The sequence below is a fragment of the Cynocephalus volans genome, chromosome 5, assembly GCF_027409185.1.
Source record: "Cynocephalus volans isolate mCynVol1 chromosome 5, mCynVol1.pri, whole genome shotgun sequence".
Lineage (NCBI taxonomy): Eukaryota > Metazoa > Chordata > Mammalia > Dermoptera > Cynocephalidae > Cynocephalus > Cynocephalus volans.
In genome coordinates, this window is record NC_084464.1 from 130,783,340 (window position 1) to 130,810,805 (window position 27,466).

Sequence of the window (27,466 nt, forward strand, 5' to 3'; positions counted from 1 at the left end):
CTGTCTTAGAACAACAATATCAGTTCTACCATCAGTGATGTGATTAGGGAAAACAGTTTGTTTTGCAATTTAAAAGAAGGGAAATTAAAAGCATTATTGCAGTTTAGCTACCCAAATTGGTTATCTTAACAGAGCCTTATTATTGGTATTTGCTGTACATTTGGGGACTGTTTTTCTATTTCCCAGATCAATAAATTGGGAGATATTTCAACTGAATCAAATAAACCAATTTACTGAAAGAATCAATCACACCATGCATTTGTTGTATTGACAGAACAAACACTTAATTGATAAATTTAGTGTAGATGACAGTCAGTAATGGATTGAATTTTCCTGTCCTTTTTCATTATCAAAATGACCTCTTTTTAAATAACATTTTATATTAATTTTATCCTTTATCTATACCTACTCTCTTTTTTTATTGTCTTAAAACAAGAAATATTACTTAAAGGACAAAGAATTCTATTCTAATGGCATCATGACTTTTTGTTTCAAGTAAATATGCATGAATCAATGAATTTCTTTGAAAGAATGGCAGAAGTTTACCATGACACTTTTCAATTTAGAAATTTTTATTAATTTTTTTCTCCTATAATTTTCCAGGGATTACCCTGGGAAAAAAATGTTAATGATATATTTCTTGAGGCGGTTGTTTTTATATCTAGGTATATGGGATATTTTGATCAAGTAAATTATGAAATTAAGGGAAACTAATGTAATGTCCACTAAATTAAAAACTGATTTCTGTGTGGAATATTTAATGCTATGCCTTTTTTGCTCCTTCCAGGTTAAAAAATAAATCATGACTGAATCTGCCTCTAGCACAAGTGGTCAAGAGTTTGACGTATTTAGTGTAATGGACTGGAAAGATGGTGTAGGTACATTACCAGGAAGTGACTTAAAGGTAAACTATCTTTATTACATACAATATGTGTATGTGTGCATCTACGTGTGTGTTTATTTTAAAATTGAATATATTTGTGCAATAAGAATTAAAAACATTAAGCATGGTGCTGTAGGTTTTATATAGTGCTTAGACCTCTGCAGTAAACTTGCCAAACAATTTGAAATGGTGGTGGATTGGCAGAAACCTTGTCACTTGGGTTAGGAGACTAAGGAATATTTCTGCAGTATTTGCTTATTTTGTAGAAATTGATTTATAGCTTCAAGGAGGATTGTCTCAGTTTTGACTCTATCATGATGGCCAATAAGGCAGAAATAGTAGACTTAGAAGATCCTAGTGTCTTAGATTTTGTAGTAATGGACATTGTAACAAACTTTGAGTGAATAACTACATTCAACATTCCTTGTGTCCTAGTATTCTCATTTTAAAACTGGATAATGTTAAAATATTGGATAAACAGGACTATTTACCTCCATTAAATTATTTATACTGTAAATATGGATTTTTGTGTAATTGCTTGTTCAAAAGTAGGTTCTTTCTGTAAATCAGGCTGCTTTTGTATAAATGATGATGGTCTGTAGAGAACAACGCTCCCATCTGCTCCTTTTATATGTGCTCATCCTTTTCCTTTTCCCAGCCCCCCTAAACCCTTTCTGGGACCACCTCTGCTGCCCCATGAAACATGGTTATGCAAGCTCCCATCTAGGAAGTCAACTGCCTTCACCTCTCATTTTTAGTTTGCTTTTGCTCTGATCCTATCTCTGGGACCTTGAACCTATCTATGGCACTTTAGACTTTGTTTGTACGTGGTCATTCAGGTGTTTGAACTTCTCATCTCCCTAACAGGCTGTCCCTTGGATTGCCTCTCAAATGCTTGGTGCTCTGGGCTGTCTTGAATAGAAATTCTTGCTTCTAGTGTAGGCTTTTTGGAATTGAACCCTATGTAGTGGCTGCTTGACAAGTATCCTAGCCAGGCCTGCTCTCACTCATCCTCAGTGGTGAGATTTGGACAATCTGCCTGTCCTTGGAAAAATGCTTAGATTTTATTTGGGTTAGGTTTAATTAAGTACAATGTCCCAACATCTCTGAGTTTGGCATAACAAAAATACTGCAGTGAGGTTTAGTAAAATCTGGAGAGGAGATTGGGTTTTTAGTTTTAGTTCTGTATGACCTTGAACAAGTCAGCTAATCTCACTGGGTCAAGTTTCCTCTGCAGTAATACACGGAATTAAATGAATGCTAAAGATTTTACTGGCTTGGGCCGGCCCGTGGCTCACTCGGGAGAGTGCGGTGCTGATAACACCAAGGCCACGGGTTCGGATCCTTTAAAAAAAAAAAAAAGATTTTACTGGCTGTAACATTCTCCAGATGTTCATCTGGATAAGATATGATGGACATATTTGTAGAGAGCTGAAAATTTTTGAGAAAGAAAAACTTTCTTAGACTCTGATAATGTCAACTACATATTAGCTATCTGAGCTTTGTCAAATTGTTTAAATTTTCAAAGTTTTGGAATCTTTTTCTGTAAAAGTGGGGATATTAGAATGTTCTAAGAGGTTATGAGGATTGAAAAAAACTATGTATATATAAAACACTTAACAAATTATATCTTTTCTGGCTTTGCAAAATATTATGTAACTTTTTTGTGTGTTACTCCCTTATTTTTCTTGTACATTTTTATCCATTTTCAATGGCTTTTTTTTGTTAATGTCAAGTGAATAAAGGAATTTGTAACTTTTGTTCAATTAGCTTTTGACAAAGTTTTCATCTTTCAGAAATCTGGATTGCTTTAAGGTTTTCTAAGTAATGAATTTTAGAAATTAACGTATTACTTTTATTAAGATAATCAGGTAATTAAGCCATTTAAGTGGGTATTATAATCTGGGTTACTTAACATGACTTTTAGACTCATCTAATTACCTATGTAATTGTTACATATCCAGTTCTCTTCATGTGCTCTAGACAGTTTGATACCTCAGTTTGTTTTTTTTTTTTTTTTTTTTTTTTTGGCAGCTGACTGGTAAAGGGGATACTTCTTTTTAAACAATAATTTAAAAAATGTTTTTTACTTTATAACCGTTTTTATCGAAGGAGGGTTAGAGACTAGCCAGTTGATTACGTTGTTAATTCACTTGCTCCTTATTTAAAACCCAAGTTGCTTAGCAGATCTAGTTGAGAAATTGATTTTTCACAAAATTAGGATATTTGAAAGAACTTTGAATAAATCATGAAATTTACTCTCTCAATCATGCTTTGCCTATTTTACACTACCAAGGCTTCTGTTTTTTTAATGGATATAGGCATGTGGATTTCCTAATAGTGTGGTAGCCTAAGACAGCTAGCTGAAGTTAATTTAGCTAATAGTCTGCTAATACCTAGAAGTCAATTTCTTATTATGGGAACAGGTTTTTATATACCTCAATTTTTGCTGTTTTGAAAGAACTTTTCTCTGTTAAAGCCTCATAATTGCTCTCCAATCAAATTATGCACTTTTCTGCTTAAAATCCTTTAGTGGTTGCCTGTGTCTGTCATGGCAAAGTTCAAGCCCCTTAAGTTTACCATAAGAGTGTTTTATTTGTGATCTGCCTCCTACTGTTTTCTCCGACCACTTATCTTTTTACTCCTCAGTGCCACTCTGAGGCCCAAATCTCTACCCACTTTTCTTTTTTTTTTTTTTTTTAATTTTATTTTGTCGATATACATTGTGGCTGATTATTGCTCCCCATCACCAAAACCTCCCTCCCTTCTCCCTCCCCCCCTCCCCCCCAACAATGTCCTTTCTGTTTGCTTGTTGTATCAACTTCAAATAATTGTGGTTGTTATATCTTCTTCCCCCCCCCCGGTTTTTTTTTGTGTGTGTGTGTGTGTGAATTTATATATTAATTTTTAGCTCCCACCAATAAGTGAGAACATGTGGTATTTCTCTTTCTGTGCCTGACTTGTTTCACTTAATATAATTCTCTCAAGGTCCATCCATGTTGTTGCAAATGGCAGTATTTCATTCGTTTTTATAGCTGAGTAGTATTCCATTGTGTAGATGTACCACATTTTCCGTATCCACTCATCTGATGATGGGCATTTGGGCTGGTTCCAACTCTTGGCTATTGTAAAGAGTGCTGCGATAAACATTGGGAAACAGGTATACCTTCGACTTGATGATTTCCATTCCTCTGGGTATATTCCCAACAGTGGGATAGCTGGGTCGTATGGTAGATCTATCTGCAATTGTTTGAGGAACCTCCATACCATTTTCCATAGAGGCTGCACCATTTTGCAGTCCCACCAACAATGTATGAGAGTTCCTTTTTCTCCGCAGCCTCGCCAGCATTTATCGTTCACAGTCTTTTGGATTTTAGCCATCCTAACTGGAGTTAGATGGTATCTCAATGTGGTTTTGATTTGCATTTCCCGGATGCAGAGTGATGTTGAGCATTTTTTCATATGTCTGTTAGCCATTTGGATATCTTCTTTAGAGAAATGCCTATTTAGCTCTTTTGCCCATTTTTTAATTGGGTTGCTTGTTTTCTTCTTGTACAGTTGTTTGAGTTCCTTATATATTCTGGATATTAATCCTTTGTCAGATATATATTTTGCAAATATTTTCTCCCATTCTGTTGGTTGTCTTTTAACTCTGTTAATTGTTTCTTTTGCTGTGCAGAAGCTTTTTAGTTTGATATAATCCCATTTGTTTATTTTTCCTTTGGTTGCCCGTGCTTTTGGGGTCTCTACCCACTTTTCTACCCAGCCCAAATCACTAGTTGAAGACATCATACTTCTTTATTTTTACTGTGCCCTATTGCTGGAATCCTCTTCTCCTTTCCACAGAGCACAAACATCATCTTTGGCTGCAGTAGTGGAAGAACAGAGAACTTATTCTCCAGTGAGCACTTACCTGCTTCTTTTTATTTAGAATACTGCTGGCATTCTTGGAAATACTGTAGTCATTAACAAGATAGTTTTGCCTAAGCAAGCTTTGGGAACTTTACCATTGCCTCGTTTTTTCTTGTAAAATGCAAATCAGTATTTGTAGATAAATGTCTCAGGGCTGGCCTTAAGAACAGGCAGGTGACTGAGTGGTAGTGGAAAGATTCGTGGTGTAGGGCTCCCTGTGCTGAAGCAGAGTCTCTACCTGAACTTGTAATGATGTCTGAAATTTATGCCCAGAGAATTATTCCTCTGGGTCACAAGGATTTAGTCTTTCAGAATCCCTTAGTAAAATGCAGATACACTCCCAAGAATGATTGCATTATCTAGTAAAAATAATTGCCACTTAGCTGAGAGCAAGACCCTGCAGCAGTGAGGCAGAAACCCAATAGTAAAATTCATTGCACTCTTAATGTACAGTGTTGCCTTTTCTTGATTAGTGTCCAGAACAGTTTAGTTACCAAACATCTTTGTGCTTAAGACACAATGGTAAGTCGGATTGAAATTTCAGCACTGAAAGTAATAACTTCAGCAGTGTCTTTTAATGATCTATTAAAAACAAGCAAAAATGAGCAAAAGATCCTTTGCCTCAACACATAATAATAAAGAGGAGAATTGAATCAATTAAAGGTAGTCCAAGCCAAGCCAAACAAACAAAACCTTTGCAGATCCTTATATATTTCAGATGTAATTGTTTTCTGATTGACGTGGATGTATCCACGCACAGAAAAAGTTACAGTGTCTGCTGATACATTGGGTTTGCATTAATAAGTCTCTTTTGTAAAATTTATAATTTTGATATTCCTGGTTGTAGAATAGAGCCACTTGACACATTTTATACTGCTTTTGGCTCTAGATGTTAAAAGAACTAATAATTTAAAAATGAATAATAAAGTGGTGAAGTTTTCATCATTCCGAAGTCATTCATAAAAACATTACTAATTTCAGAACCTGAGTGTTTTATCAGGGAGAAAATGTTAGAAGTGTATCAGTCTTTCTGGAATTCTATCTGTGCGACTTTAGTAATGTTAGCAGCACCTAACAACCCAAGTTGTTTAACATATTCTGCAATAATAATATCATGGAAGACACAGTAAATCCATATTGAGAAGCCAGAAAAAATTTTGATCCCTATATCTTTTTGCGTAGGATAGGATACTTTAAAAATGTTTGAGGATTTTAATTTTTGAGAAAAGTATCTTTGGTTAGAGCAGATGTTCTTTACTTTTCAGGGGTATAGTATACTTTTTAGAATATATGAAACCTATGAATCCTATCACCAGAAAAATATATATGAGTGTAGTGCATATACCATAATTTTACACATACTTATATATCATGGGATTTATCAACCCTCAAAGTCCATCTGAGTATCTCTGGTTTGGTAGAGTTAACTGTGTCTCTAAGTGACATTGCATCTCTACTTTGTACTTAGGCCAGAGGTCAGTTACTGGCAATTAATATCAGGAGGAGGAAAATATGACTGAGATTAAAGGTTGTATTGTGGGAATATTACCTTTTAACTTTTAAAAGTATTTGAACCTAAAGCTTCCAGGTTTTACAGTTCTAAATTTGTACTAGAAGGTTCCAGTCAGTGGTATTCTCTTTCTCAGTATTTGAATGCAGGGTGGTTTGCAGTTTACCAGTAAATTTGGAAACTTAAGCCACAGGAAACTTGCTGTTTAATGAAAATGTTTGATGCTATTTCTCATGTTTTGTATTTGTCAGGTAAGTATAAGTTAACATTAGTAACATCTAATAAAAGTAAAATTACTTACCTGAAGTGCATTATTGAGTTTGTGCCTATTTTTTAAATTTTAATTGAGAATTGATTTTCTGTCACATTCTTTAATATCATTAATTAATAATTGTCATGATAGCTTGTTTTTTCTACTCTTGCCCAGTAGATGGTACTGTCAGCCTTATTTTGAAACATTCTGTTTCCTGAGTTGATCATTAAAAATAATAGGTTTTTTAGTTTGAATTCTTTTTCTGAAAAGTAAAGTTATTTTTAGCTCTTTTCTGTTTGAGTAGAGGGAAAAAAAACACAAACTCTTGTTTTTCCTGTACTCTTACCCAGCAACAAAACAGAAGACTGACTTCTGTGACCAAATGAGTGGGGTTTTTCACTGCACATCAAGCAAGCAAGCAGTTCTGCAGCAGACACCAGCAGATTGTCTTCTAATTCAGTTCAAGTCTGACACTGTCTAACTGGAGGGTAGGGTCATATTCTACAGTGAGGCTCAATCCCACAAGGCTGCTCCCTACTTCAGATGGCAGATGCAGGCTACAGGGTTTTTACCTGTGTTTCTGTCTGACTACCTATAAATCAGGGTTCCCAAAGCCCCCTCTTTGGGTTTGATTAATTTGCTGACTGGCTCACAGAACTCAGGGAAACACTTATGCTTATTAGTTAATATAAAGGATATTACAAAGGATACAAATGAAGAGATACACAGAGCGAGGTATAGGGGAAGGGGCATGGAGCTTCCACAGCCTGGCACACGACCCTCCAGGAACCTCCACGTGTTCAGCTGTCTGGAAGCTTTGTGAGCCCTGTGCTCTTAGGTTTTTATAGAGGCTTCATTACATAGACATGACTGAAACATGGACAACTGTGTAGAAATGTGGAGGATCTAACACTAACAGACTGGGTGGGGAAACCCAGCAAGGCCTGTTTGTTCAGATTCTTCTTGGCCCCTCTGTGCAGCATTCCTTCCTCCCAGGTATGGGGTAGGATCCCTTCTCGAATGGGGGCCTTATGACCCATAATCAGATAACATAGGTCAAAGGATTTCTTTATGGACAGCTCCAAGACAGAAAGGTGGGGCAAGGTTAGAACAAGCCAAGAACCATGGATGAAAGTCAAAATATACACATCATAATGTCTAATTAACTTTTACTACCTCTTAGCCTGACTTTTGAGATGTTACAGTAAGTATACCACACACACATTACCTGGGAGTTTGTATCTGGAATGTGTAGTAGGGAGAAACATTCTTATGTTCCTTAACTATTTCAACTCATTTAGTCTAGATAGCATTAAATAATTGTGGACTATGTATGTAGAAAATTGCTTAAGGTAATGTTTTCACCTGGTGGAGAGAATAATGATTGGTACTTTTTGCTTAAGATTTCACTGACTTATAGTCGGAATGTAATTTGGTGAAATGAATAGTTCTATTGGTGTTTTGACCAAGTAGATTTTTTAGATTGGAGGGCCTTGCTTAATTAAGTACTACATATTTTCATCCTCATATATATTTCAGTGAAAGATCTAAAAAGTTTTATTATCCTTTTGAATTTTGAGCTCTCCAGCTCATTATCACCTGTCAAAATGAGTGGATCTCCAGTATCATTTGTTTTATGGAAAAACAGAAGGAACAAGGAAAATTTTTTGAAATTCATAAATGTGAGAGTAAACCTAGCTGTTTCAGAAAGAACAGGGCCCCCTCACACAAGTAATGGTTAAGCCATCAGCATACACACAGTATAACCAGGCTGCTCCAGAACCATATTCTGTTTGAAGCTTGCCATGAGGTGAGGGGAAATTTTCAATATTTGGAATGGGATTGTTCATGCAATCTAAATGTCCTTACGTTTTTAGTGATAAAATGGGCTTTTAGCTAATAGACTTATTCAGCTCTCTCAGATAGGACTAGAGATGTAGATAGTGGGGAGTTCTGCAGAGTAGTGAAAGGAGGAGGAGTGTGTGCTGGGGGTCACATGGCTCATGCTTCCGTCTTCCACATTCCCATCTTTTGATATAGGAAGGATGTATGGGGCATTATTTCTTGGATAGGGATATTTCTTCTCTCTGAAGTAGGTGAGCTTTGGTAAGACAAGTTGATACCTGGAAAATGAGTAATTTTCCTTTTACTGACTTTGATTGTTAAATAAGTAATATTATGAAATAAAAAAGTCAGGAAAGAAATTAAGTGTCTTTGAAATGACAATACAAGGGAAATACAAGTGAGCTGGTGACTCTGTAGATAGACAGTGCAAGGTTGTTTATGTCCTTCAGTGGTACTTTGTTGTTTTCGATTCTCCTTCCTCAGATTTCAAAATTAGTAAAATAAAAAGGACTTAACGTTGGTAGAAGGCCTATCATGAAGTAATTGTTTAAATTAACTTTTAACACATAGTTAATTTGCTTAAAGACTGTATGTGTCAGTCATTAAATAATTACCATCCTGAGCACTTTTATAAGTTTTGCCTCTTTTTGCTGTGTTATTGCTAGTTTCGGGTAAATGAGTTTGGAGCTCTGGAAGTTATTACAGATGAGAGTGAGATGGAAAATGTTAAAAAAGCAACTGCTACCACCACTTGGATGGTGCCAACTGCTCAAGAAGGTAAGAAACAGTCTTCTGCATTTTCTCCCCCCCCCCCTTTTTTTTGAAAGATTTGAAATAATATCTAAGGTTTTATAATAGGCTGGAACTATGAAAGTCCTGGGTGATTTTTCTTAGGTGTAAATTTCTATAACAAAAGTGATAGGAACCAGTGTTTATATTTTAAAATAACTATAAATTTTCTTCTTTTCTAATGCCAGATCTGTAATAGCGCAAGGTTAGTTGGAAATTATCAAATAAATCCATGTTGTAGCCTACATAGGCAATTTAGCCAAAAGCCTGCCACTTTTTTTCTCATCTACTCCAATGGTTGTAACTAACACCTATATGCTGATGACTCCTAAATCTATATCTCCAGCCCCGACCTCTCCCCCGAGCTCCAGGCCCGTATTTCCACCTGCCTACTGGACATCTCCACCCGGATGTCCCACAGGTACCTCAAACTCCACATGTCTGAAATGCAATTCATTTTCTATTTCTCTCTACCCTCCCCCACAACCTGCTCTTTCTTCCGTAACCCATATTTCAGTTGTCCGTAGCACCATTCACCCAGTGGACAAGCAAGTAATATAGGAGTCATCCTAAATTTGTTCTTTCCATCCCCATATCCTGTTACTTAATCCTCTTGATTTTTATTTCCTAAATATGTCTCAGATCTGGCCTTTTCTGCCTATTATCACTGCCACTGCCTTAATTTAGGCACTTATCCAGGCCCTTATCCACTGTCACCTAAGCTATTGCAGAAATCACTCTGCTTCTGATTTCCCCCCTTTCCAATTTATCCTGCACTGAAGTCAGAGGAACCTATGTAGATTGCTTATCTGTCAGTTCACTGATTTCTCATTGCTTCCTTAGCAAAGCATACAAAGACCTGGGTGACCTACACCCACCTGTTTGCTTTGTCTCCTCACTCTGTTTCCTGCTGTGTGTGTTGTGTTCCAGCAGTGCAGCAGCACAGAGTTGCATGTAATTCTCCCACTATTTCATGTGGCTTCGTGCTTCCTTGCCTTTTCTCATGCTGTTTTTTTCTGGCTTGAATGCCATTTCTTTCTTTGTCCAGTTGGTAAATTCCTCTTTGGCCTTCAAAACCCTGTTGAGGCTTTATATCACAGAATCCTTCCCAGACCTCACCCCAGGCTGAATGAGTCACTTCTTCTATACTACTTCTGGAACTTGTTCCTGCTTCTGTTATTGCATGTATCACATTTTACTGTAAATGTTGGTTTTCTTTCCTTTCTTCTCTTCTGGACTGTGAGCTGTCTTGGGCAAGGTCTGTACTGTCATTAGCAGTGTCTAGTGTAAATTGGTGCCTAATAAAAGTTTGCTGAATGAATGATTATCCTAACGATTCAGGCAAAAGGAAATGTGAGTTCCTAAATGATTTGGATAATTATAATTCAGGCGATCTGCTACATTGAAAATAAAATAGAGATTTTGATTTAGTCAATTAAATAAAACAGAATCATTCATCTTAAAGTTATAAACATGAAATAACATAGATGTCCCTTTTAAAGTTTTTTTTAAAGATACACCTATAGAATAGGATTCTATAGAGCAACAGTTAATGTCTTCTGGATTTAGTGACTAATGAAATTTTCTTTATTTGACTTTGAACTCTATAGAAGAAGCCTTGCACAAGCTTTTGTTTATCCTTTCTGCGGAATTTTTTTTGTTATATAAAGGATCTGAGTGATTTTCTGCAAAGCCCATCCTCCTTTCCTTTGCAAACTCCATAGTTTGATCATTCATTCATTCAACAAACATTATTCTTTTATTGTGTTACTAACAAAATTATTAGAAGAATAAGCCTAAATGTATTTTGGAATGTCTTCTGTCATGGTTTTAATATTTTTTCCTTCTCTTCATCTTCTAGTCTTTTCAGAGAAGTCTGGGATGCCTTTCAGGTTGAAGGATCCAGTGCAAGTAGAAGGGCTTCAATTCTGTGAGAACTGTTGTCAGTATGGCAACGTAGATGAGTGTCTTTCTGGAGGAAACTATTGCAGCCAGAATTGTGCTCGGCATACCAAAGACAAGTAGGTTTTTGCCCTGTTCCATCTATAGAATGGGTTTTAGAGTCCAAGGTCTAAAACCTGGGACTGGTAATACAGAGGTTTTGTGTTCTCTGATATCTGTCACCCTTCTGTGTCTTTTTTCCAGAGAACTTTCCTTTAGATACACATGGACCCTGACCCCTTTATTGGACCTAGTGACTTCTGGTCTGAGTCATACTGCTAATGTTCTGCCTGTGTTACAACCTGTCTCTGTCTTCAGCCTTATGTCTACATTAATTAGCAATTTTGTTTCTATTTTGGGAGTTCTTAGGTAACACAGCTAAAACTCCTCACATATGGAATAAAATTCCCACTGACTGGTAATCACCTGAATGAAAATGGCTATAGTGGATAGTGTAGTGAGTCACGTTACTGGTGATCTCAGGGCACAGACTGAGGATTAAAGACCGGGACAGCAGCTGTGACTGGCAGTGGAGTATGACCTTCCCTTTGGGGACTGTCTGACAAAGTTCAGCTTATCACCAAGAACGTGTATTTCTTGGATATAATTGTATACCACAAATAAAGTGACTTGATATTTATGTTTTGGTGGACCAAGTTTCTCACAAATTTTAACCAGCACAGGCTTGACAGTTGTCTGTTTTTGTTGGCCAACTGATGTTTTATAAAGTTACACTTGGCCTTTTTCAGTTGGATTTGTCATTCTTAATCACTAAATCCTTGCTTTAGAATTGCCCTGAAGACAAATATCTCGAAATAATAGATTCTTTTATTAGTATGGATAACAGATGTGGAAGAAAAATAATTATAAACTTATTAGAACATATTACACATGTATTCCTGGTCCCCTTTTGAAATTGACATGTAAGGTAATTTTCACTTTCTACCTTGACAGATGTCACACATAATAGTGGTTTTAAGTATTCCTTATATATGATATTCTAATGCCTGTGAATTTCTCGTGGTGGTTAAATATTTTTTCTTTGGAGGGTGACTTTTCTAAAAATAATTTTTGCATTGATGATCAACATGTAGGTGTTTCATAGGTCTTGTTTCCTGTCACTATTTTGGGTTTATAAATACAACAGAGATCAAAAGGAAGAAAGGGACATAGGAGAAGACAACGAGGAGGAAGATCCTAAGTGTAGTCGGAAGAAAAAACCAAAATTATCTCTGAAAGCTGACCCCAAGGAGGATGGAGAAGAGAGAGATGATGAAATGGTTAGTATCTCTTATGTGACCTCCAAGGAGTACAGGGATGAGTCTTAAGTGGGTAGCATCATGGTGACAAACACTGCTCTGGAACCAGAAACTTAAGTTCAAATGCTGCTTCCAGGACTATCTGTGTTACTGTCGTCAAGTTACCTAGCCACTCTGTGCCTTGTGTCTTCTTCTCCAAATGGGAATAGTAAATAGTAGTACCATACCTCAGTGAAGAAGTGGAATGTCCTGGAATTTATTGCTGGGGTGAGAGGCAACAGGAAACCCTTCAGTTTTGTTGATTAATCTTAAGTTCCTCTTAACAGCAAAATGCCAATCCCATTTTGGTAAATTGCAGACAGATCTGAGTTTTATGAGATCTCATAAAACTTACATGAGTAGGTAGAAAATGGCACATAAATATCAGGTATATTTGGGGAAAATAGCATGCAAAATATGCTATTTAAAAGACAAATATCTTATGTATGTATTAATGGTTCTATATGAAGAGAACTGTGAGGTCTTGAAGCATTTCCCTTAAGATTAATATTGAGCAACTGTTATTTGCTAGTCACTATTCTAGGAGCTGGGAATACAGGGATGAATAAGACAGAGAGGACAGGATCTCTTCTCAGAGACACTGAATTCTTGTTAAGGGGACATATAATAAACACACAAAATGAGCAGGAGAAATATCAACAAAATGAGCAGGAGAAATATCAACTAGTGGTGAGTGCTATGTTGAGAATTAAAATAGGGCATTAGGACTGGCTGACTACTTTAAGTTCTGTTGTCAGGGAGGCCTCCCAAAGAAGGTAACCTGAACTGTGTGATCTGAGTAATGAGTAGCAGCCTGCTGTATGGTTAAGAATGAGAGCCCTCTGGGCAGCAGAACTTGCAGGGGAAAGTCCCGAAGGTAGAGCATGGGTAGCAGGTTCTGTTTGAGGAAATAGAAAAGGCAATAGAAGTGTGCATCGTGAGTTAGGGGAGAGTAGCTTAAGATACAGCTGAAGAGGAATGTGTAGGCCAGTCATCTAGGGCTTTCTGGTAAACCAGATATAATGGGTTTTTACTGTATTCTGAGTGTAATGGGAATCCATTGGAAAATTGAAGTCTGGGAAATGCTTCGATATGATTTGTGTTTTAAAATGACTGCTGTAACTTCGATATATGTGAGCAAGAGTGGAATCAGGGAAATCAGTCAGGAGTTTATTGCAGTAGAAGTCAATGGATTTGGGATCGATGTTAGAAGTAGGGTTGTTAGGATGTGTGAGGGAAAGAGGGGAATCAGCAGTAACTCTTAGATTTTTGGCCTCAACAACTGACTGGACAACAGGTCACTTACTGAGAATGGTGAGGCGAGAGTGAAGTAGAAAGTTGAGTCCTTTGGCCATCGTGAGTTTGAGATGCTTATTAGACATTCAAGTGAAGATCCCAACTTGGCAGTAGGAGTCGAGAGAGCTAGAGATACAGACTGGGAGTATTTGGCATATAGATGACCTTTAAAACCCAGGGAAAGTGACTAGATAGAGAAGAGAAGACTGCAGTGGAGGAGTGAGGAAAACCAGAACCAAGTGCTCGTGGAGCTGAGAGAAGGTGCTGAAGGAGGAGGGAGCAGTATCTGTTCTCTTCCAGAGTGTCATTCTTGGAAATGGTTTTATTTTGTAATGACCTCAGGCCAAAAGCAACACAGTGCTCAAACGAACCATATTCTTTCCTCCCTTAAAAGTTATGAAGTGAAATTGAAGAAAAAAACAACCACAGGAATTGCTTCTGACAGCTTTCTAACTTTTCATTGGTGCCAATTTTATGAACTTTTAAAGTAATCATTTCCCCTTCTTCTTGTAGGAGAACAAACAAGATGGAAGAATCCTGAGGGGTTCACAGAGGACCCGAAGGAAAAGACGAGGGGACTCAGCTGTACTTAAGCAGGGTGAGCTGACAGAAGCAAAGTTCTGCTTGTAACTGTATGAAATTGAGAAGATTTCACAAACAGGTAGAAATTGTAGTCATAATTGTAATGCACACTGTGGCAGTTAAAGTATTGCTTTGGGTTTTTCTTTGATCCAATTTTCTCAATAAAAATTAGGGTCTTGAGGAGGTAGATAAGCAGAAAAACTTGGAAATTAGTAACTTTCCAGTAATTTCAGGGGTAAGCATGAGAACATTTTCCTTGATTTATTATTTATTTTTCTATCAGATAGGTGGTTCTTGCTTCTGCATCTTTACTGAAACTCTGTTCTTGTTCATTTCCCAAGATTTTAGGTTTTTAATGTTCTCGCTGAAAAGTGCAGCTTCCTAACGTAGTACCTTTTTTTTCTTTCATTGTTCCTTGGGCAGCATTTTATTGTCATAAAGTATACAGCCCTTAGACCCTTCTCTTTAATATTTGTCTGGATGAACTTGTCCCCTTATTTGGCACGGACCTTGGGTCATCTCCATAGAGGCCTCAGCGTTCTCCACTAAGTTTTATCCCTTTGGCCTTTCACATCTACCTGGCCAGTCCCTCATTTTAGGTCACTCTGCCTTGCATGGCCCAGCTCCCAGCCTACACAGTCATATTGTCCCTACAAATGAGCACCACGGCCCCAGTGCTGCTCCCCAGTGCCTGGATGCATTTCTCACATGTTTTTCTGTGAATTCCTCAAAAGAGTTGGAAACATTTCCACGTGCCTCAAGCGCAGAGCTAACTTTTATGTCTTTCAGAGATGACCTTCTATTTTACATCACTGAGATTAAAGGGAGTAACATTCCTCAGTTACTCTTCACTATGTCTCAAAATGTCTTATTTCTTCCGTGTTTCTTTCCCTTCCCCTTCATTTCTACTCTGTATGAAATTCCAGGCCTCTGTATCTTTCAGTCACTTTTTATTTTCCTTAAGTATTCAGATTTTTATTTCTCTTTAGGGGCTCTACCTCTGCCTGTTCCAGTCTCGTCTTCAAAATACCTTTCTCCCAGCTTTGCTTCCCATTAAGCTATGATGCTCTTTCCTTCATTTCCAGTATTTGTCAAAGTCATTCAAATAAAATTGACATTAACTGCCTCCATATTTTGTTCACATATATTTTTTGTACTTAAAGCTCTGACTCTCAGTACAATGATTTCTTTTTCTCCCTCTGCAAGATTAACAGCCATTCCCTAACTACACAATGCATTGTCCTTTTCTCAGTCCTCAACTTTTTGAACTCTTAGGAAAAATTTTTTGAGCATCCTGCTTCCAGAAGCTCTCACCTTCTGTTAGCTTCTATGGTACTGTGCTGTCTTGGTTTCCTGCTGTGTCTTCATTATATCTTCTGCTTCTTTCTTCTACCCTCATAACTGGGATATATACCACAATTCACTCATTAGCTCTCATTTCTTTAGAATAGAAGCCAGGAAAAAGAGACTGAGAAATACCAGCCATGGAGAAGAGCCAGGCACAGTAGTGGTCAGAGAAGTGACAGTTCACCAAAGGTACCATTGATTTCTTAGATTTGGAAACTCTGTCATTTTAGTCTCATTTGCTTTTCAGGCTTGCCCCCTAAAGGAAAGAAAGCTTGGTGCTGGGCATCCTATCTGGAGGAGGAGAAAGCTGTGGCAGTGCCCGCAAAGCTGTTCAAGGAGGTATGGGCCCTTCTAGAAACACTGTTTATAAGGGCAGAAGAGCTGGAATAGTGATCTGAGTTAGGATTGTTGTTTCCACTGTCTGTTCAGGAACTGAAACTTGGGATTATTTCTCAGACCTACTGCTTTTCATGTGTGTGTTTATGTGCAGGGGCACCTCTCAGGGCAGTGATATCAGTGTGTGCACACTCGTGGGCACACACAATCTTTTCTCTCAACCTCTGCTGGTTTTTCACTCATGAATTTTTGCAGGGATACTGATACTACTACTGAAAAACTAGAAGGTGAAGAAAAACTGGCATGAAATTTCATATTAACACCATGGCTTTGGGAGAATGAAAATGCTTACTGAGATTTACAGACGATCACAACAAAACATCTAAAAATGTGTTACCATATTAGCTATAATAAAAAAGATTTTATCATACATGATTTAAAATCAGTTAAAAATATAGATATCAGATGTAGTTCTAAGTAGGAGAGGCTGCCTCTGGACTAAAACATGGGATGGTGCCCTTATACGTAAAGGGACAGATAGTGTATATTTTAGGCTCTGCAAGACATCTGATATCTCTTGCAACAGCTCAGCTGGTAGCATGAAGCAGCTATAGACAATATGAAAACGAATGGGCATGGCTATATTCCAATAAAACTTTATTTGCAAAAAACAGTAATGGGCTAGATTCGACCCACAGACTAATTTGCCAACCCTTGGCTTAAATTATTTAAGTATATTTAATTATGTATGTAATAAATCTGCCATAGATATCTTTTTATATGTGTATGAACATAGAGAGTTTTAAAAAAGTGATGAATACTAAATGTTAGCATGATTACATCTACTTAAGAATATTTAGTTTAAACATAATAGTAATTATATATGAGCTTGTTTTGCGCAATTATTTTCTGTTACGTTGTTCCTTTATGATACAGTTTCTTCACATTTAAAAAAAAAGTTTAAATACAGCAAATTACGTGAATTATTGATACATTCACATGATTCAAAATGTAAAAGTACCAAAAAAATAGAAAGTATGTCCCTCATGGCCCTGTTCCCCTAAGCACCACATTTGCCTCTCCTGAAGTGACCACTGTTACCAGTTTTTATATTCCTTCCTGGAAAATTATATGTACATATGAACAATGTACTCATATACACACAAGTCCTCCCCTCCTTGTCTTAAACCAAGTTGCAATATATGCCACATACTTTTTGGACTTTGGTTTTTTGTTTAACTTGACACTTTTGAGATTATCCCATCTTAGTTCATTAATCCTTTCATCATTCGTTTATACTCATGCATACTATTTCATCTTATGTCTATTGCATAATAATTTAAGTTGCTCCCTGTTGATTGACACACATATAGTCATATATATTTTTAAATCTTTTGCTGTATGCTTTAATGAATAACTTTATACACCTGTCCTATTGCACATGTGTGAATATCTGTTGGGCAGTTTTCTAGGATTGGAATTGCTGAGTCAAAGAGAATGTTCATTTTTTTAAATAGATATTATAAAATTAGCAATTTTCATTCCTACTAGTGACGTATGCATGTATCTGATTTCTTCAAGTTTTACTAACACAAGTTTTATCAAACTATTTGATCTTTACCAACCTGATAGGTGAAATATATCAGTGTAATTTTAGTTTGTATGACTTTTATGGGTGAGGTTGAGCATCTTTTCAAATATATAAAAGAAAAAGATTATAAAACATTAAATTTTCTTTCCTGTGAGCTGTTTGTATCCTTTGTCCATTTTTTCATTGCTTTATTCATTGATATTTTTCATTTGGAGTTTTAGGAGTTATGTATTTTGTTAATAGTCTATTTTAAAAATGGTAATTATTCACATTTTTAACTAGGCCTTTGGGATAAGATACTAAACCTGCTGTCATTTTGCTTTTTAGTATCAGTCCTTTCCATATAACAAAAATGGATTCAAAGTTGGAATGAAATTAGAAGGTGTGGACCCAGAACATCAGTCTGTGTACTGTGTCCTCACTGTGGCTGAGGTAAGCTTGGCCTCATCTTTATTTTTTAAATAAAAAGATAATTATGGGGTTTTAATAATGAGAAAAACTGCCATTGGTTACGTGCTTGCTTACTGCTAGGCACGGTGCTTAGTGTTTTGTGTATGTTATCTCATCTAATGTTTATAGGAATTCTGTGCAGGCCATGTTTTTTTCATCCCTGTCAATAGATGAGGGAACTGAGGCTCAGAGAGGTGATGTGATATATACAAGGCCACACAGCTTCAAGTGGTAGAACCAGGATTTGAACCCAGGGCTGTCTGACTCCATAGGCTTTGCCATACTGTGTTCCTTATCATAAGGGACAGACCAACAGATATTTATATATTTTCAGTATTTTGAGGTATCTCTGAAATTTTTCAGGAAAAAATGACCAAATCAATTATATATACCTCAGTCCAGTATATTACTGAGAAAACTTTCTTTTTTAAATTTTTTCTCCTGTGCCAGCCTCCTCGCTCCCTCCCCTGAACCGGGGGTATGTATCTTTTAAAAATTTCCCTCCCCCAAGTTAGATGGTCTTGTGTGCTAGTTTTAGATATTATGGTATTCTTTTAGTGGCTTAGTGAATTTGTAAGAGGCTTGACTTCTGCAGAACACAGTAACATGTGATAGCAAGATGATGACAATCACAGTAAATAATAAAATACTCTTACGTAGAGCCATGGTGCTAATCGACGTGCTTTCCCTCTCAGCTCATATTAGTTCTCAAAACAATCTTTTGAGATAGAGCTCATTCTCCCCACTTTTCAGATGAGAAAATTCAGGTATGGAGAGCTAAAGTAACTTGCAGCTTATGGTAATGTAACATGTAGTGAAAGGAAGCAGCTAGGATTCTTTACTCTTTATATCAGAAAACTGGTGCGGAACTTTTATTCAGGTTTTTTTTTTTTAATGTTTTTTACTTAAAATTTTTTTTTATTGAAACACAATTGATTATACATATTTGTGGGGTACAGAGTTGAATATTAATACCTCTTTTCAGGTTTTTATGTAGAGTATGGGAATCCTGACACTCTTACATTTAATCAGACATTGTATGTTTCTCCCTCCTGGACTCTGGAGTCTTTGCGAGACTGCTTTGAGATGGAAGGAGAGAGTCAGAGTTCCTAGGCGGATAATTGTACTTTGTCTTTTGGAGTGGATAAGATTGCCCAGGGAGAAGACAAGGCATGGGTTGCTAACCCTGAAGAATACCAGCGTATGAGGACTGGCTCAAAAGAAAGAGCTAAGGAAACTGAAAAGGAGTGACTAGAGACAGAGAAGGAAATCAGGACAGTGGGGACTGCCGTAGAAACCAGGGAAAGTGGATAGTTTAAGGAGGGATGGAGCGGCTATATCAAATGTTCTCAAGTAAGATGAGTTCATTGTGTCCTGGACCAGGGCAATTTAAGTAGAGCATTTGGGGACAGAATTGAATTTTATGAAAGCATTGTGAGGAAGTAGATTTAGTAAATACAGACTGCTCTAAGAAGTTTAGCTGTAAAAGAGAAAAGGACTTTTTATGGTATGTGTGTTTTTCAACTCTTGGTTTTTGAAGGAGATTTATTTTACTTTGAGTAGTTTCTTTATTATGAAAGTGATATTTCTTCTGCAAATAGAGATAGTTTGACTTTCTCCTTTCTGATTTGCATGCCCTTTATTGCTTTCTCTTGCCTTATTGCATAGGCTATAACTTCTAGTACTATGTTGAATAAAAGTAGGGAAAGTGGGCACTCTTGTCTTGTTCCAGATCTTAGAGGAAAAGCCTCCAATTTTTGTCCATTTAGTATGGTATTAGCTGTGGGTTTGTCATATGTGGCCTTTACTGTGTTGAGGTACGTACCTTCTATACCTAACATGTTGAGTGTTTTCATTATGAAGCAGTGTTGTGTTTGATCAAATGTTTTTTTTGCGTCTATTGAAATGACCGTGTTTTCTTTCCTTTATTCTGTTGATGTGATGTATCACTCTTATTGATTTGTGTATGTTGAACCATCCTTGTATCCCTGGGATGAATCCCACTTGATCATGTTATATGATCTTTTTAATATGTTACTGGATTCTGTTTGCTAGTATTTTGTCAAGGATCTTTGTCTTTGTTCGTTAGGGATATTGGTCTGTAATTTTCTTTTTTTGGTTTGTCTTTTTCTGGTTTAGATATGGGGTTAATATTGGTCTGGTGGAATGAGTTTGGAAGTGTTTCCTTCTCTTCAATTTTTGTTTTTTTGATGACATGATCCTATATGTAGAAAACCCCAGACTCCACCCCCCCAAAATTACTAGAATTGATAAATGCATTCAGTAAAGTGGCAGGATATAAAATTAACACACAGAAATCAAGAGCCTTTCTAAATGCCAACAAAGAAATAGCCAAAGAAGAAATCAAGAGAGTAATGCTGTTCACAGTAGCTCCAAAAAAATGAGATACCTAGTAGTAAATTTAGGAGGTGAAAGACTTCTACCATGAAAACTATAAAACACTGGTGAAAAAAATTAAGAGGACGCAAATAAGTGGAAAGATAACCCATCTTCTTGAGTTAGAACGATTAGCATCATCAAAATGTCCATATTACCCAAAGTAGTATACACATGCAATGCAATCCCTGTCAAAATACCAATGACATTCTTCACAGAAATAGTAAAAAAATCTTAAAATTTGTATAGAACCACAAAAGACCTGTATAGCTAAAGCAGTCTTGAACAAAAAGAGCGAAGTTGGTGGCATCAGACTTCCTGACTTCAAAATATACTGTAAAGCTATAGTAATGAAAATAATATGGTACTGGTATGAAAACAGACAAATTGACCAAAGGAATAGAATAGAGAGCCCTGAAATAAACCCATGCACTTAGAGCCAACTGATTTTTGACAAAGGTGCCAAAAATATACATTGGGGAAAGGATGGCCTCTTCAACAATTGGTTCTGGGAAAAGTGGATATCCACATGCAGAAGATTGAAAGTAGACCCTTTTTCCCTCACCATACACAAAAATCAACCCAAAGTGGATTAAAGATCTAAATTTAAGACTCCAAACTATAGAACTACTAGGAGAAAATATAGGGGAGATGCTACATGAAATGGGAGTGGGCATCATTTTTTGAGTTAAACTACAAAGGCACAGGTGACTAAAGCAAAAATAAATAAATAGGACTACCGCAGACTAAAAAGTTTCTGCACAGCAAAGGGACACTGTCAACAAAGTGAAGAGACAGCCTATAGAATGGGAGAACGTATTTGCCAATTACACATCAGACAACTCAACTCAATAGCAGAAAAACAAATAACCCAATTAAAATATGGGCAAAAGACCTGAACAGACATTTCTCAAAAGAAGATATGCAAATGGCCAAAAAGCACATGAAAAAATGCTCAAAATCACTAATCATCAGAGAAATGCAAGTTAAAACCGCAGTGAGATATCACCTCATTCTAGTTAAAATGGCTGTTATGAACAAGAAAGAAAATAACAAATGCTGATAAGATGGGGAGGAAAAGGAACTTGCCTACATTGCTGGTGTGAGTGTAAATTGCACAGCCACTGGGGAAAACAGTATGGAGGTTCTTCTTCAGAGAAAACTAAAAGTAGATCCACCCTAAGACCCAGGTATCTCACTACTGGGTATATATATACCCAAAGGAAATGAGATAAGTATGTCAAAAAGATACCTGCACTCCCACTGAGCGGCTGAACCTTCTCTCTAAGAGCCCAGGGCAGAGCATGACTCAGCTCAGATCCCATAAACCCATTTGACCTTTTAACTCAGAATGTCCCCAAGTAGGACCTTGTAGGCAGGTGTGCAGCCACACCATGTGTTCCATAGAATGAGTTCTTACTAGCATTCCAGGGAGTCTGTCTCTTCTAAGTATGAACTGGGAGAGGCCTTTCTTTCTTTCTGCTAACCCAGCTACTGGTATAGAAAGAAGCATCTGTTGACTTCTCTCTGTGTCTGCACCATCTGTGGTCTTCAGCATTCAGCATAGGGCAGAGCACCTACCCTGGGGCCACACTGGAGCTGGGTGCGGTGTTCTGGTGTGGCTGCATCTCTGTTGGCTCACCTTGGTGACACATGCTGGTACAATAATAGGGAATGGAGAGAGGACCTGTATTTGTGGGAAAATCACTCTTCAATGTGTATCTGTTTGCTCCTAATGTTATGGCTGTTGCCGTAACAGTTCATCTCAGCTTTTTCCAGTATAATAGCCTTTGCCTTTAGATTTTTAAATTTTGCTTAGTGGTTGTTGTTGCTGTTAATGAGAGTGGTTTGATTAACATAGGCTATATTGTACCTGATGTCTATATTAGTTTATTTTTTTGTATATGAATATTCTGTTTTTTTTAACTACTCAACCTGCTTCACCTATTTCAGGTTTGTGGATACCGGATAAAACTTCACTTTGATGGATATTCTGATTGTTATGACTTCTGGGTAAATGCAGATGCTCTGGATATTCACCCAGTTGGCTGGTGTGAGAAAACCGGTCATAAACTCCATCCTCCAAAAGGTATTGTCACTTTTTGTTTTGTATTTTAAATTTAGTCAAAAGTAATTTTTTTACATGCTAATTTGGAATTTTTAAGAATTCAGGCTCTATGATAATTCAGATGGGCCCAAATTCAAACTGTTTCTTCATGACAAAAAATAAATTTATTAAAGTGAAAGAAATGAGTAGAATCCAACCTAAGAGAATAAACTGTGTCCATGTGCTTATTTGCATATAAATAACATTTGCATGTTACTTAACTTTGACTACAAACAACTTTTTCCTACAAATTTCTACTTTATGCACACACATCCTTAAAAAAGCTGATTTGAAAAATTAGTTTTAACTAGTTTATACAACTAATTTTTTTTATTGATATTTCATATATAGAAAATCCTGAGAAATTATGCATTGAGCTTATAGACCTTAATATTTAGTAGATTGGAAGAGAAGATGTAACACTAAAAATTGTCTTAGGTGGGAATTGAACTAATAGCAATTACTTTTCTTATGATCGCGTGCCTGTTTCATGTTTACCTAAAGGTCCAAGAATAGCAGATATCATCTTTTTCAGTTCATCTCTAATGTGTTTTATATTTTATTTCCTTCTTTTTCAACTGTTATATTCATTATTATTTTCTTGATGCCAAAAATTCAGGTTACTAGTTTGGTATTTTGGGCCTATCTCAGGGCAATTGTTTCTTTACCAAGGGCTGTTCACCTCTTGGTTTTAAGTGAAAATCAGTGACAGTTGACATGTTCAAATAGCTGAAGAAATAAACAAAAACTCATAGACAAGATGAGGGCAGAAAAGGAAATCTGTGAGTCTTTTTATAAATTGACTTCTTATATATGGTAAATTATTAGCTATTCTTTTCATGCTGCCTTCTGGACTTTAATGAAAGTAAAAGAGCACATTAGCAGATAAAATAAAATGCTAAATTTTCTTTTTTAAGGTAACGAAATTGTGAAAATTAAGGCAAGAACATTTCCCTTATTGTAATTTGCCAACATCCTTATTTCATAAACCTTGACTTGTCATTCTTGTGGTGATAAGCCAAAAAGATATTGCCTGTTTTGTTACTATTTTTCCAACTTCCCACTTGTTCCTATAAGTTAGTCTCCCAAAATAGAACAGGTGAAGGAAAAATAAAGAAGTTGACTACTCCAGTTCACTAGTCTATACTGCTGAGGAATTCTACCTAAATACTGATAGATATAGCCTGGTAATAAAAAGTACACCTGACTATAATAGGAATTTCCTTCCTTACTCCTTTTTTTATATCTATTACCATTCCATTAGAATTGAAAACATAATAAAATTTGTTGAAAATAAACACCACCTGTGTCTAAAAATCCATAGTCATGAATTATGCGTTAAATTTTGATATAAAAAAAAGTTTGATAGTTTGATTTTGGCATGTTAGAGTTATACATAAAAGTGGGACTGGAAAACTAAGTGTATAATATTTTGATATTTTATTAATTCTGTTCATATGTGCTCACTCTAGGATATAAAGAAGAAGAATTTAATTGGCAGAACTATCTTAAGACATGCAAAGCCCAAGCTGCTCCTAAGTCATTATTTGAAAATCAGAATATAGTAAGTACATCCAAAATACTTTTTCTTTCAAAGTAAGTGATTTTTGAGTGTCTCATAGGAAAAATTAAAAGTGATAACAAGGAACTGTAATAAATTTGATTGCCTTGGTAAACAGAGTACTCTTAATTAAACTTTAAATTTAGCTTAAAATCTTCATGGATAACTATTTCATAGCCATATTATGGTTGTCTTTTTTTTTAATGGTAGAAGGCAATATAGTACAAAATCCAGGTGTTATTTACAGTGAAGGTGCATAAAAAATAAAATTGACTGAGATATTTTATTATTGTCATCACTTATTTAGGAGTGCTGTTCAAATGCATTCACATAGTGAGATGAATGTAGCCCTGTTTCAATTGACATGCAGGAAGTCACTAGAGACCGTGACTACCTTCATCCAGTGATTCTTTGTATTATAGCAGAAGCAAAGTCCAGATACATGTGTATTGTCTACTTCTTGACCTGTATTCCCACATGTTCCTCTGTTGGCATCTTTGAGGGGGTCCAGTACATTACACTCTTCCTTTCCCAAGTTCTGGTCTAATAGGAGCAAGTAGGTGGAAAACCAAACTGTATGTTTATAACTGATAAGGGCTAAGTCAAAGGTCATACATGAACTATATCTGCTGATAAACGAGCTTCTAGTTTCTGAGCCCTAGAATTAAAGAGATGTATCAGTCCTTCCTGCCCCATCTCCCAAGCTCAGGGAGCAATGGACCCTCCAGGATCAGAGTGGAAACTATGCACCCTGCAGCCCAGCTTCCTCTCAAGGGTATAACCAGTTCCTCCTTTCCAGATTCACCAGTCATGTCACAGTGAGTGAGAGGGTGGAGGGAGGCAGTAATGTTTCACTAACAGGGTTCACTCCAAATGGAAGGTAAATATCAGGAGTGGGGAAAAACCTCACCCACTCTGAAAACCCTTCTCATGGGAAATGATATTATCCAGTTAGTTTGAGGGCATCAGTCTACTGGCTGAAACATTCCCTGATTAAATTGAACATAAACCAGGCTGAATTAGAAAACTGAAGAAGAGAGAGAGTTTAGGTAACTAATAGACATAATGAGCAAAGTTATTGTTTTAAAATACTTAATTTAGAGGATAGCATAATTGCAGAAATGTAAATACTGCATTGTTAGTAGGTATTCTTTGTCAAGTCTTACCCCCGGGAGGAAGGTCAGTTAGGTGGAAAACTCGGCAGCCTGCTGTCTCTTTTCAGTTTCCTAATCCCTGTCTGTTTCTCTGACGATGACTTCAGTCAGGGATTTGATTAATTGCCCTGAACTGTCTTCTTAAATTTTGTGTGTTGCAAATATACAACTTAATCTTGGGATAGGTATTTGGTATCTAAGAGGCAAATAATTTTTCTATTTTCAGATTTCTCTATCTCAGAATACTCTGAACTGTGATGAATAATTTCAGAATTTAAATGTAAGATTTCTGTGGAGCATTAGTGCCTGCTACTTCAATTCAGACAGGATTTACTCTAACATTTTCAGATATATAGCTGTCTACATTTTTGCAATGATAGCTGTATAATTACATTAAAGTAAGAGATAATGTCTATTTAGCTTAAAGTAGTTAGAATAATATCTGTATACTTCAGTCTGAACAGAAGAGTTTTTTTTAGAGGGGCAGAAATGTGTTATGATTGGCGTAATTGATTTGCAAGTACACTGCTCTGAGATAAGGATATTTTTCCTCACAAAAGATTGTAAGAGATGTTTATAGATTACTGTACCTCAAGCCTCAACTCTTATTGAATATTTATTGCTTTCCTCCTGTGTCCGACGGGGCTGATAATCTGTGGATTTCCTTAAATTACCAACTATTTTGAATGGCTGTATGTATTAACAGCCAGTTTTTTGCTGCTGTTGTGAATAAAAAGTTATCAGTAGTGTTAAGTAACAGTTGTAATAATTTGCAGCCTTTATATATGAAGATGACCTACTTTCAGTAGAGTACTCTTTTGAGAGATCTTTTCAGCAGCAGGAGTGAATTTGTACTGACTCATGCACATTTTTAACTTGATTAAGTGCATATTTTGCATGAAATAATTTTCATTGTGAAGTGTGTAATCAAGGAAAAGGACAAAATGTGCAGTACATGGTGAATAAAATTTGCTTAACCAGTGTAGTCTTCTAATGTACAATAACACATGTTAAAATTATTTAAAACATTGTGAGGTTGTGGATGTTTTATTTTTGAGGCACAGGTAGCTAATTGGTGTGGCAGTAGGGCATTTTTTTTCTTGCTGCTTGTTGGAAAGCAACCCTTGCTGTGAAACTGGCACTTGATTTTTAAATTACATGAATACAGTGATGGATGTGGGGCCTTCGAGCAGGAGGTGCAGGAAGTATGCAGGTCTTGCTGTTGTTAAGTGTGTGCTTATCTCTAATTAAATCTGTACGTTTCCATAGACAGTGATCCCATCAGGCTTTCGAGTTGGTATGAAGCTTGAGGCTGTAGACAAAAAGAATCCTGCATTCATCTGTGTTGCTACGGTAACAGATATGGTGGACAATCGTTTCCTGGTACATTTTGACAACTGGGATGAGAGCTATGACTATTGGTGAGGCATTTTCCATTGGTGTGTGCTTTTTAAAATTTAATGTTTATCCAAGTAAAACAGGTACATGGTTTAAAAACAATAATAATGCAAAGCTTATAACAAAAAATAACAGTGCTCTGCCTTCTCCTTTCCTATTTCAGATTTTTAACTTTTTACCTATGCCATCTGGCCTATGTTTCTAAATAACATCCTTTAATTCTACTCCATGATATATATTTTAGTTGACTTCCTATCATGGAAGTACTGTTTACACACCCCACATTCCCAACATATGCTCGTACATTTTTTAATCTCTCTTTCATATTTTCATGCCTAGTAGCTAATCTAACCATTTGTAATAGCTGAATACAAATATATTAATAGAGGAATATTATTTTAAATTCTTGCGGTTTTTAGATATACTGCATAAAGTAGTAAGAGTAATGTATTATTAAATTATATAATTATAAAATAATTATAATAAAACCAACATATTTTGATTAAGCAGTTGAACTAAAGATTTTTCATACCTAATTCATTTTCCTTCATCACTACAATTTGGTTGCCTTGTGAAAGGCATTTCTGAAAAGTTTAGTTCCTTCTAGAGAACATTTGAAATGAGAACATTTTAGAGAAGTGACATATCTTTATAAAATATGGCTAGTGTTATAGTATCAGGTGATATTAATTTATATACATATTGCTAAATTTCAGGGAAACTTGTTTCTTGACCTTACAAAATGCATATATTTATTCAGTGGACCCATCAATAATTTCCATTACTCTTCAAATTGGATTCTTACAGACTCGTGAG

The 27,466-nt window shown here is 36.3% G+C and overlaps 1 protein-coding gene across 1 annotated transcript in view; it reads left to right on the top strand.

Moving 5' to 3' along the window:
* Nucleotides 1-802: 802 nt before the first annotated feature.
* Nucleotides 803-27,466, top strand: part of L3MBTL3 (L3MBTL histone methyl-lysine binding protein 3) — an 87,289-nt gene continuing 60,625 nt past the window's right edge. Inside the window, exons 1-11 of the mRNA XM_063097048.1 lie at nt 803-904; nt 9,069-9,180; nt 9,539-9,613; nt 11,054-11,213; nt 12,281-12,413; nt 14,241-14,325; nt 15,904-15,995; nt 17,911-18,015; nt 22,384-22,519; nt 24,010-24,101; nt 26,522-26,673. Of these exons, the coding sequence (XP_062953118.1) occupies nt 803-904; nt 9,069-9,180; nt 9,539-9,613; nt 11,054-11,213; nt 12,281-12,413; nt 14,241-14,325; nt 15,904-15,995; nt 17,911-18,015; nt 22,384-22,519; nt 24,010-24,101; nt 26,522-26,673 (1,244 nt within the window). The remainder of the gene's footprint in view (nt 905-9,068; nt 9,181-9,538; nt 9,614-11,053; nt 11,214-12,280; nt 12,414-14,240; nt 14,326-15,903; nt 15,996-17,910; nt 18,016-22,383; nt 22,520-24,009; nt 24,102-26,521; nt 26,674-27,466) is intronic.